Below are 12,584 nucleotides of genomic sequence, written 5' to 3'. Positions count from 1 at the left end.
GAATGAATGTCAGCAATGCAGAGAGGATGGTAGTTTGTTTAATCTAGTGGGTACAGCTGTTGCCATGACGAGATGTAATATAAATGTGTGTTTGTGAGCTGTGTTTTTATACACTGTGTGTGTGGTGGCCCGAATGTCCCCCCCAGGATAGGAAAGTTGAAGAAGTGACCACCTTGTGATTCATTTTTCAGACGTCATAGGATCGAGGCAAAGTCGCTGTGCTCCGGCATGACAGTTAAGGTTCAAACAAGGTCGGAGTGGTTTTAAAATTATGTAATAGCGGTGAAAAGTGATGTGGTCTGAGATCAGGCGGTGAATGAAAGGTCTTGAGTAAAAGAGGTGAAACAAGAAGGGTGAGAACTAAAACTAAAACAACTAAAACAAATCTAAACTTCAATACACCCGTTATAATGAGACGCAGAAAACGAGTTTGGCCTTTGCCTGTTCTCAAACTTCGAAATGTTTCCTCCTGCTGCCCTCCACGATGAATTTCAAGCTTGACCAACGTATCAGTGAGTGAGCGTTTTTAAAAAAAATTAATGCACTCCCTAATTCTGCCCTTAAATCAGAATTCTCTACGACCAGAATAATTCGAGCTCACCGACCCATGAAAGGCGAGTCAAACCGTTCATTCTGCACACTGCTGGCACATTTTAATGCAGACTCATAGCTATTCCCCCAGAAAAAGACAGACGCCTCAATATTTCAGGAGCAAGCTGCTGAATTTCTCATGTGATAACAGAAACAGACACATGAAATGTTTTAGTTGCAGTTCATTAAATGTTTAATTGCACTTCAGGACTGTCTTTCCAAATGAATGTCCCTGGTGTCTCAGCTGTCTTGGGGGCAAGTCATGTGAACATTTCTTAAAAGGAATAGTTTGACATTTTGGGGAATACGCTTATTCACTATTCTTACTGAGAGTTAGATTGAAAAATTAATAACATCTTTGGACAGAGCCTGGCTAGCTGTTCCCTCTGTTTCCAGTCTGTATGCTAAGCTAAAGGTCCTGACACACTAAGCCTAGGCCTAGTTTGTTCGGTGTGTTTCGCACTGTTGGTTCTAGTCTGCCCGTGTCTGAGTTTTTTTCGGCCGATTCGGCATGTTGAATCGCCGGCGGCGCCCGTCGGTGAGAGAAATCTCTGATTGGCAGTTCAGCTTAAATGAATCAGTGCACGAGAAGAGAAGCGGACATCAGGAAAGCAAGCCAACGAGTAAAGTCAAGAGGAAAAACACAGAAGGCTCTTCTCATTTTTTATCTTCATCTGATCATTCCAATACACTGACATTTTCACAACGACATGGCCATCTGGAATGAAGCTAAGTGGCAAGTGAAAATGGTAGGCAGATACCGCTTTATTTCATCTACGTATAATAACCACGGCTTGTATATCCGCAGTACAGACTACCGCCGTCTGCTGGTAGGCAGAGTTATTTAGTCTCAGTAACTATTGGATGCATTTCCATCAAATTTGCTACACAAATGTCATGTCTCGCGTAGCAAGAATTTTAATAACTTTGGTGATCCCTTAACTTTTCATTTAGCACTTCTTTTTTAGGTTCTGAATCTTTTCCAAATCATTTTATTGTTAAATTCATATTTTGAAATTTGCTGTTCGAGTGCAACTTTTTGGCCGAGACAAAGGCGATGTGTGGCGACTCAACTAGCCTTCATCGCCGCTAGTTCTTTGATGTCGGGTCGATGTGTCTGGGCCCTAAGCTGAATAGCTGTTGGCTGGGGCCTTATATTGAACAGAGTGGTATCACTTCTCATCTAACTCTCAGCAAGAAAGGGAACACATTTCCCAAAATGTCAAACTACTCCTTTAAGCTGTCTATAAAATACTCAATCATTTGACTGCATGTGACTTGCTAAACGAAGCCCACTGTTTCTATGTGGCGTATTAGTGGTGCGAGACAACAGCTGTTTCTGCTGCTGCACCGGGTCTGCCGGGATGATAACTCGCGGACCAGCTGATCTAGGATGAAGGACACGCACACACACAAGCACGCTCTCAGGGTCAGACATTCATGCATTAACACAGAAACTGGAAGGCTGAATGACTGTCGAGCTACTCATTATGGTCCTGTGTGGCCTCGTCTGACCCTCTCAGACACAAACAAAGAATCACACACGTACAGTAAATACTACTGTACGAACTTGGTTTCTGTTAGTCATAGGTGTTTTGGATCCTCTAGAGTGGTTGACAGGATTCCTGTGGAAAAAGTCCACAGACGAATCGGGACTGTTCTCTGAGGGTGGTGCAGTATGAGTGAGCGGTTCCCAGCAGTTTCCTATCTCAGTGTGTGAGTTGGTGTGTGTGACTTCAAAGCCTGTCTGCCCAGTCAGAATTTGTTGGCCAGTAAATGAAACACAGTCTGAGACACATACACACACACACACACACACGCACACACATACACACACACACACACCGCCCTCACATGCTTTTTAGTGACTGGAGCTTGTTAGTAGTACAGCAGGAGAAGCCAGATGAAGCTAGCCCACACAGCAGGTGCACACTGCTGTCTGTCTCTTATTTGTCCTCGCCTTCCTTATCTCATCCTTTTTCCAATTTTATGACAAGGCGTTTAGAATAGTTTTTACTTTAAAGTAACTTGACAGCTCTTTTTTGTCTCACATTCACAAAGTTTTTGCTGAACGTCACTCAATTCAATTTTTTTCTTGCCAAGTTCACCCTTTTCCCTCTCTAGCCATACAAAATTGTATCTGTAACACTTAAAACATTTTGAATAAACACACAAAACACCGATGTTGAAGTTAAAGAATATAATTGCAATTAGGAGACTTAATACCATAACACAAGAAGACACCAGAGGGCAAAGGGGAACGTCTCCCCGAAGAAAGATAATACACAGATTATATACTTTTCTCCAAGACAAAGAAAACCATTTTAATTGGTCAGATAATTTAAAGATTACCTCTACACTCTCCTTGCCCTTCCTGTCTCTCATTCTTCCAGATTTCTGCTAATATCTGGCCTAACATCCATCCCCTGTTGAACTAATTTGTGTTATTTGATATTTATAAAGCAATAACCAAGCTCCAAATCATAGTAGAGCTGAAAAAATTAGTTGATTAATTGATTGACAGAACATTAATCTATTATGATATAATAATCTAGTTTCAGCGTCTAAAAGTTGGGGAACTTTTCTTCATCTCCCGTGATATTAAGCTTAATATCTTCGGATTTTAGACTGTTGATGGACAAAGGAAGTGAGTTTTCACTACTTTCTGATATTTTCTAAATGATGAATTAGTTAGATGATGATGATAATCCCAAATTGCAGCCTTAAATCATAGCACCACCTGCATTTTGCATATGTGTGGCACCATGTGATCTTCTGTCTTGTCGAAACCAGCTGAGAGTACAGATGAAGGGAGGTGGGACGAGTGTGGTCGGTCCTCAATGAGTTGGCTGCAGAAGCAGATAGAGATGGAGGGAAAGTAAACAACAGATGGCTGAAGCATGTTGCCGCTATTCGCAGCAGCAGACGCTGCGCCAGCCCACCACCAGCCTCTTGAGAGGTTACTACGCAACGGCGACCGTGACGACACAGGGTCAGAGGTCAAGTGCCTCCTTGATGACAGCCCAAAATGCCAGATTGTTATCCACATGCTGTGCCAGACCGGGCCCGCTGAGACGCACACACTGAGAGTTTGTACAGTGTTAAATAGTGTTTTCTTTGGCTGAAGTTTGGCAGCGATGACTCTGGAATCTTCCATGCAGGGTCCACCCTTAACCCACCTGCCAGCCGTGATGACACACACTGAGGCAGCTGTATCTGTGTGTGTGCGTGTGTGTCCGAGCACTGAACCCTCTCATGCTGAGGAGTGAACTGAGTGGTGGCACACATTGGCTGCCAGCTGCCATGACCTCATTCACAGCGAGAGAGACAGAAAGAGAGCGACAGAGAATGGGAAAATGCGAGCGGCCAAAATGAGACGGAGGTGTGTGTGTGTGCGTGCGTGCGTGCGTGCGTGCATGCGTGCGTGCGTGTGTGGAGGGCATAGAAATTTCACACAGAATTACACCATGACCTCACTCTGTGGTGTGGTGACCGACTGGTCTGATGGGAATATTTGTGCTGGTGTCATCAGTCTTTGGTTAAAAATAAAAACACTGTACAAAGTGTCATATTAACTTTTAATTCACTTTACATTTTAGAGAAATACCAGTGGGCAACCTCTGGGTCTGAGAAGTGAAGCCAATACAGAAGTGCCTTAAACTTGCATTCCTTCTAGTAGCCAGCAGGGGGCGACTCCTCTGGTTGCAAAAAGAAGTCAGATTGTATAGAAGTCTATGAGAAAATGAGCCTACTTCTCACTAGTTTCAAGTCTTCTTCAATACAGCATGATGTTCATTTAGTAAATTATGGTCCCATTTAGAGTCAAATAGACCATAAAGCAGGGTATGCTTTAGGGCGTGGCTACCTTGTGATTGACAGGTCACTACCACGGCGTTGTCCGGTCTGGGAGTTGTCCGTGTTTCCATCTTACAACTTTAACCCTTTCACAGTGTGTTTTCAGTTCATGAAAGCTAGTTATAACCTTTTTAGTCGCCTAAAAATGTCTCATTCAGCATTTGGTTGTACTTAGCTCCACCCTCTCGTGTCACTTCTGGTTGCAAAAACCCAAGATGGCGACGGCCAAAATGCTGAACTCGAGGCTTCAAAACGGCCGTCCACAAACCAATGAGTGACGTCATGGTGACTACGTCCACTGCTTATATAGTCTTCGAGAAATACAGACAATGGCCTTTTATAAAATTGTACTTTTTGAAGTGTATTTTCAGCTTTCCAGGCTTAAGTAACTACATGGTTCGTGTATAGATTGAAACAATAAACTGAATAGAGATACACCAACAGAGCATTATCCAGACCTTCACATAATAATGCTCTATTGTCAACAGTAGTAGAAGGTTTAACCTTGCATGCAGTGCAGTGCAGACGCATGAATAAACGGTGCATCACTTCTCCTATCGAGGTGTGAGACACTCTTACCAGAAGACGCGTCAGTTCAGCGAACACATAAAAATAAATGAGTGCTTGTGGTGGATGAGGTAAAGACAAGCAGCAGATAGATACATGAGATACATAGAGAGTTGTGTCATCCGCTTCCCTGTCTGCCTGAGGTGTGACAACTCTTTTCCTCCGAACAGGAAGCACCAGCTGCCGTTCCTGGAAGAGACCCCTACGTCAGTTTAACCACACAGAGCTGTCTCTGTGTGTATGTGAGATCATCGTTTTAGTGGCTTTATATGCTGAAATATGGTGTTAAAGACTAATTATTGTTAACTAAAAGAACAATAAATATTATTATATATTAAATATTATTATTTTATATTATATGACTATGTGAACCAATTGAAATAAAAAGTTAAAAGTAAAAAAAAAAGTATATATAAATAAAAATTCAAGGTCAAATTTGTGTCATTTTCTTTACTTATATGAAAACCAGAGATAAGCGATAAAAAGAAATATCTAAAGAAACAATAGGTCTTTTTTTTTTAAATTAACATTCATTTGAATGTACATCTATGAGTTTATGATGTGTTCTTTTTAACACAGTGTCACCTTTACCCCAAATAAACCAAAACTCGGAAGTGAACAAAACTGAAACTGAATAAAAACTAAACTAAAACTGTCTCGCCCGCGCTGGAAACTAACACATTACACTGAAAATGACATAAAAATGGAAATAACATTCTCAAAATGAAACCACAATATGAACAGTGGTTAGGATTTTGGTTCGTCGTGTACACTGACATGTAGAACATAAACTGTCTGCTACTGTTACATATTACCATGTGTACCATACTATACTATATAAAGTGTGAAGGCAAGCGTCAGTCCTGCTGACTTTTTCAACTTTGTTTCACTGAGGAATAGTGATAAATTATTACCTGGTGTTTTTGTTTTCCTCCTGTTGTGCTGATATTTTTGCAGACTCAGGCTATACTCATTAAAATTACATTACCTAAATGAGAGCGTGCCAGGTTCAGATCTGGGTAATGTTGCACAACTGGGGAATGTTTGCTTGCATGTATTGGTATTGGCGTATGACTTTGTGAGGAGGATGCAGGATGAGTCAGAGGAAATGTGTGTGTGTGTATATGTGCCAGTGTATGTGTGTATGCTTGTTCATCCTGTTCATTGTTTATTCCCATCAAAACAAAGCCGCACGAAATCTGTGAAACAAGGAGTTTTGCCAACACTTGCCACTGGCGTAATTCTCTTTCTCTCTCAGTTACTCTTTGCCTTTCTCTCTCAATCATCATCTCTCTTTTTAATCCTTGTTTTTCTGGCTCATTGCTCAGACTATAGTTTGCTAAAACTAGCAGTGGTTAATAATTAGAGGAGTTAATACCTAATTTTTTAATAGTTCTTTCTCTTGTCCTTCTCTTAACAGGAGTGGCAGCAGCTCTGTCTTTCTGAAGACATTTGTGGCATGAAACCAGATCGCATACGTCTTTCATTCATCACCTCCTCCTCCTTCATCTCCCTCTACCACTCTCCAGTCAGGAACTTCCGCTCCACCGCATTGATGAGGTAACGTCAAGCTCTACGCAGCGCAGCACCCACCTGCACAAACACCACCCTTCCCTTCCCCTCCTGCCATCAGCCTTTCCATCGCAGCCATGGGGCAGAAGATCTCTGGCGGCATCAAATCGGTAGATGGTCGCGGGGAAAGCGGCGGCTCCCCGTCGTACCGGCCTTCGGCGCACCGCCGGCAGCACCCAGAACTGAGGGGCCCGGATTTCTCCAAACCACCCAGACTGGATCTCCTACTGGACATGCCGTGTGCTGGACTGGAGACGCAGCTCCGTCATGCGTGGAACCCCGATGACCGCTCGCTCAATATCTTCATAAAAGACGATGACAAACTGACATTTCACCGCCACCCGGTCGCTCAGAGCACGGACTGCATCCGGGGAAGCGTCGGATACACGAGGGGTCTCCACGTGTGGAAGATCCACTGGCCCTCCCGGCAGCGTGGCACCCACGCTGTGGTCGGGGTGGCGACCTCAGAAGCTGCTTTACATTCTGTTGGCTACACGGCGCTGGTGGGGTCGGACTGTGAATCCTGGGGCTGGGATCTGGGACGCAACAGGCTCTACCACGACAGCAAGAACAGGGCCCACAGCGTGCTGCCCTCTTACCCTTGTTTCCTGGAGCCGGAGGAGTCGTTCACCCTGCCGGACTCTCTGCTAGTGATTCTGGACATGGACGAAGGGACGCTGAGCTTCATGGTGGATGGACAGTATCTAGGAGTCGCGTTTAGAGGACTGAAAGGCAAGAAGCTGTATCCTGTCGTCAGCGCTGTGTGGGGTCATTGTGAGATAGCAATGAAGTACATCAACGGCTTGGATCGTAAGTACCATATATTACACTACATTAACACATACATACTCAATGCTGATATTAGATGATATTTGTCTTTACAATAGTCTTTAAAGTCATGGTTGGTGGAATACAAGAATAGGAAACCAACAGTGGCAGCCCAATCGTGACGTGTCTCCACATGTCCCAGGTTGTTGTAAGACTTTCAGTTTGTTGTGTAACTCTGTGAATACAGAGATTGTACTTTTGACACATTTCCTTTTCGAAGGAAACGGGGGGGAAAGTTAGACAGAAAATCCACTGTGTTCTGCAATATTCAAGGGAGTGATGACACCGGTTTCTCTACAGGAAATGTAGAGGCGGCAGTTTAACATCATGTGTCGTCATTTTATAGTGTGCGTGGCTCGTGTTTCTATAGAAATCTTCTCTATGCCATTGCTTTCTTTCAAGCTGAAAGAGTAACAATGTGAAAAAAGTTATTTTTCATGGATTTGGGTTTGCCAAAAACGGGCCAAAATCGTACGGTGTATGCCCAGCTTTAGAGGTTACAGGAGCTGACCTCCTGGATGTGATTTCTCATTTTCTCTTGTCCCTGTTGGAGATTCTCTCAGACTCATTCCTCCAGATATTACAAAGCATCAGTTCTTGTGCTGAGGTACCTGAGGAAGCATTAACAGATAATTTCCTCATATGTAGTCTTACAAACGGTACCTGCAGATATCAACACCATATTACCGTGCTCATTTTGGCTGTTTCAGTGATAGTCTTTTGGGTCACCACCATGGCTAGAAGGATTTTTTTCTGCACTGAATATTTCCTGATTATAGCAACATTACATCCAGCCTTCTAAATGTATCAAGCGGTTGTTGTGTCTGTGTAAAACAGCTGTGGTCTCAGTGGTACGAGTCGAGGGAGATGAGTTCATAAAGAGCAGTTTGGATGTTGGGTTGAGGTATTTGAATATGGGTTGTTTTGTTCCCAGGAGACGCTACATTCTGTTTGACTCCCACTGTCTGTCTACATGTGTGTGTTATGAGAGAAGAGACAGGCTTTCCTCCCATCGCAGTCTAAACAGCGACTCTTTGAACAGCTTGTTAGAAAAGCTCTTAGACACACATCGTGGACACCTACACACATAGACACACACCTGCCAGGAAGGGGAAAGTGTGTTTTATGAAAACACGCTTATGATCTGACTCTGGCCGTCTCCCTCCCTCTGTGTTTGCAGAACCCCATGGGTCTTATTTGATATCACAACAGGGTGTGTTTTTGTGCGTTACCCGGCAGAAAGCTGAGCGGAAACCCATCTCTCTCTGTAGTTTGTTACATCTGATTTCCCTTTGCCCAATCACCTTAAATGCCTCTTTGAAATTTTGTCTTAGAAGTTTCTGCTCATAAGGGTCGCCACGACATCAACAGCCTGTTTTCTACTCTCTAAAAAAGAGGTCGCGGGCCTCATTCTAGCTTTAAATTGGATGTTTTTGGTGTTAAAACTGCAGCTGGCCAACTAGAATATGAATCAGAATGAAACACAAAAGAGTTTTCTGAATTTCAAGGCTTGAAATTCTTAACCTCTGGTTTAAGTCCCGCCTGACTGTATGTGTGATGTCTGGTAATCTCCTACACTCAGGCTTAGTTCAAAGTACATACTTTGGCTGTTGAAAGCAAGCACATCACCTCAGCCACTTCCCATTTATGGAGCCATCTGCTGGATTTCACGGCGAGTCTGTGTGATGGGCCACCTCGGAGAATATGGAGAATATTGAGTGTGTTCAAAGCCCTCGCTTCCACAAGCACATATACTTCATGCTGTGAAATGAGGTTTGACTGTTGAAAATGTGCACTGCTTAATGCATGGAGGAGAGTGAAGGTTGAAAGGCTCATCCTGATAGGTGTGTCTTAAGGAATATGAAAAGAGGGAGTAGGTGGAGAAAGGAGGCAAGCAGGGATGTGTATGTGTGAGAAACAGACAGACACAGCAAGAAATTTAGGAATACATATTTGTGATCTGAGCACAGCACAATGAAAACTAGTAAAGGTCCAGTCACACCAGGAAGTGAAATTTATCAGTGCGTCTTTGCTGAATAATTGTTTCTCGTAGGTTGGTGACGTAGTGAAAACTCACAGGGTGAGGTGAACGGTGCCGAAACCCCTTTTTTTGTGGGATTATTCCTTATTTCATGGGCTATTTTGGGATTTATACATTATTATTACATACATTTGAAGCATTCAAATACTGAGTACGGAGATCGATTACTACGGCAATGGTCGAAGCTTCGAAGCATTCGGGTCAGCCCTAGATAGCAAGCTTGTTAGCTCAGTCGATGACAATTTGAATCAGATTTATTTGCCAAGTACATGTGCACATACAAGTAGTTTGACTCAGTTTTTTTGCATCTCTCTTGATGTACTCGCACAGAAATACAAATAACAGCTATAGGGACAAGGACAACAAAGCTGGACACATAAAAGTAAAGAAGAGACAGGACTGTTATGTACACAAGTAATGAAAAAATAGGTGTATATATAAATATAATAGTAATGTATATAAAAAGAACCAATGACCAGCACTAAAATAAGAAATAAAAATGTCTAGTCAAGTATTCTGTAAGTTGTAAACAATACAACAAAAAAAAGAATTAGATACTGAATGGATATACAGGGACTGGATGATTATGTACATATGTACATGTAAAGATGTTTATATATTGTATGTACAGCATGTAGAATCTATATTGACAGTGACAGATTATAAGTAAGAATTGTGCATTAAAAACTGTAAAATTATAATCTATAACTGCAAGATTGTTAACTCTCCGTTAGCAAGCCTGTCGCTAGTAGGTCAATTAAGTCTATTGTACTATTGACTCCTGTCTCCTAACTGTCTACACACCATTCTTCTGTTGGGGAACAGTTTATACTCTGACAGAAAAAACTTGACACGAGCAAATACACTGATCGCAGAATTAATTGATTTTGTCACAACATGTTGCGGTTTGGCGAGGCCTTAAAGCTGTTGTCTCCTGTTAGAAATCAGTCTAAGAAGATGCTTTACAACTATGCATGCCAAGACTCCTAAACAAAATAAATGAAATCATATGTGTGTGTGCAGACAGACGAGACAAAGGTTTACTTTTAGAAACAGACCTCAGGTAGGGGAAATCCACTTGGACCACCAAAGCTGAAACAATGCTTTTGGTTTCTCATTCCATTCACACATAACCACATTCATAGCTGAGAGGGCTTTTCGGGGTTATTAGTGCTCTGAATCTGAAACAAAATCTGTGACGAGAGCAATATCTCCAGATTCAGAGGTGAAGTAAATAGCCTCGGGGCGCCCTCTTTGTTGCAGAGTCGGCAAACAGCCTATGATTACAGTCTGTGTAGCGGTTTCATTCAATATCAGTTTTGAATTGAATCGGCTTGTATGCTCCGCAGATGACTCGGATAGCGAGAATGAAGTCATAATTGCTGTCGGCCTGCGAGAGTGTGAATGGCAATGTTGCAGTATGCGGTCAGCTAACAGTCATTGTGTGATATCTTTTGCCGCTTTCGTCCCTGGTAATTGCTTAGTGTATTATCATTTGCGAAATGTGTTGAGTTTAAACCTCAATGAGTGTAACGTATAAAATCTATTCTGTGTGTTTATGCGGGTATGTATGGTCATGAAAAATCCTCCGGGTAGCTCGGTAATGACTTTATCTAACAGGCCTTCCCATGAGAAGCGACTATTGGATTGTTTTTGAATTATCATTGTGAGGGGAAACAACATGACTGCAGGGTATTAAAAAAGAGATTTATAGATGCAGCGTCTCGTCGCCACAAACTGTTTGCTTTTCTCATCACTCCGGCTCAGGCCTCGCCGCACCACCACGAGCACTTGATCATCACTTGGCTCCACCTCAGATTATTGCACCCATTCCTGCAGTGACAGGACACACACCAGTGAGACGTACATAACCAGCAGCACTATGGTAGTTTCGGGAAGATCACACAAAGCAATCAGGGTCAGGGAAGTATGTGCACTAATGCAAATACATGCTGAGCGAGGTCGAAACTGCATTATCCTGTAAATGTGATGTAAATTATTCATCCTCCCACCGCCGTGACTGAAGAATTTCTCCTCTTTCATCGAGAGGTGAACAGATCCCTGTTAGCCAGATAGTGCGTGTTTCACTTAATTGTTGCTAAATTACATAAACATGTGTAACTAATTTATTTTTCTACCTTGAAGCACGCTCTCATCTGCTTCTGTCTAATGTGTGTGTGTGTGCATATCTCTCTCTCTCTCACACACACACACACACACAGCTCTGTATTCTCTCTCGTCCTGTCTCTATAATTGTACCAATTAGCGGCGCTTTGATTCACTACAATGGGAGCTGTCTTAGCTTCGGCCCTGATATGTGCCACTTCCTCTCTTCCTCCTCCTCTCTTCTCTTTGTACTCGAGCGAACATCACACTAAACTCTAATGTGAAATCGGGCAGTTTAATGCTGCCTTTCTTATCAGCTAATGCACAAACCACCCAGAAATAGACCTTTTCTGGACCTTTAGAGGCCACCGTTGGGCACGTACGACTGTTATCAGGTGAAGACCTTGTAAATCCAATTTGGGAGATTGGTTTTAACTTCAATTGAAGGATTACATTTCTTTCCTGGCAGTGAAGTCAGAATGTTTCTTTTTTTTCCCAGTTGCTGAAAAGTTGACATTAAAGGTTTATTATCCAACAGCTGTGATATGATTCACCAGCTCAAACCAGTTTCAGCCTCAGACAGTTTAGCTGACCGGATGACAGGACCAATCATTACTGCCTCAGAGACGGTGAGGGAAGCAAAAAACAGGAGAAAACAGTGTGGAACAGGGAAGTTGGGTTGAAAAGAGGGAAAGAGAGTAAAAAAGAGGAGGGAGATGGTGACAGAATGGAAGAAAAACAGACTGAGAATAAGTTTAAAATACCAGGATAAGATCCTAGAACTAACAAAGACCATACTGACGTTTTTATCAGGAGAAGGATGGAGCCAGAATACAAAGGCAGCGAGAGGGAAAGTAGAGAGCTAGCAGAGCCGTGAGACGATGTGAATGAGGCAGTGTGACACTGACACTCGGATAGAAAATTGTCATATTTTCAAAGAAGTTTCAAAACACACCCACGTCTCTGCACCATCACTTTGTCTATTTTAACTGCACTGTGTGAAAAATGTCAAACACACATCATA

General features: G+C 42.6%; 1 protein-coding gene across 4 annotated transcripts in view; it reads left to right on the top strand.

The window, feature by feature from the left end:
- The window catches only part of LOC119499094 (SPRY domain-containing SOCS box protein 4-like), an 83,037-nt gene that overhangs the window by 35,032 nt on the left and 35,421 nt on the right, over window positions 1-12,584 (top strand). For all 4 annotated transcript variants that reach the window (XM_037788277.1, XM_037788279.1, XM_037788278.1 and 1 more), the window contains exon 2: window positions 6,434-7,395. In XM_037788277.1, the coding sequence (XP_037644205.1) occupies window positions 6,663-7,395 (733 nt within the window). In that variant the 5' untranslated portion in view covers window positions 6,434-6,662. The remainder of the gene's footprint in view (window positions 1-6,433; window positions 7,396-12,584) is intronic.

Source organism: Sebastes umbrosus, chromosome 12, assembly GCF_015220745.1.
Source record: "Sebastes umbrosus isolate fSebUmb1 chromosome 12, fSebUmb1.pri, whole genome shotgun sequence".
Lineage (NCBI taxonomy): Eukaryota > Metazoa > Chordata > Actinopteri > Perciformes > Sebastidae > Sebastes > Sebastes umbrosus.
This window is presented reverse-complemented; position numbering and strand designations above follow the sequence as displayed.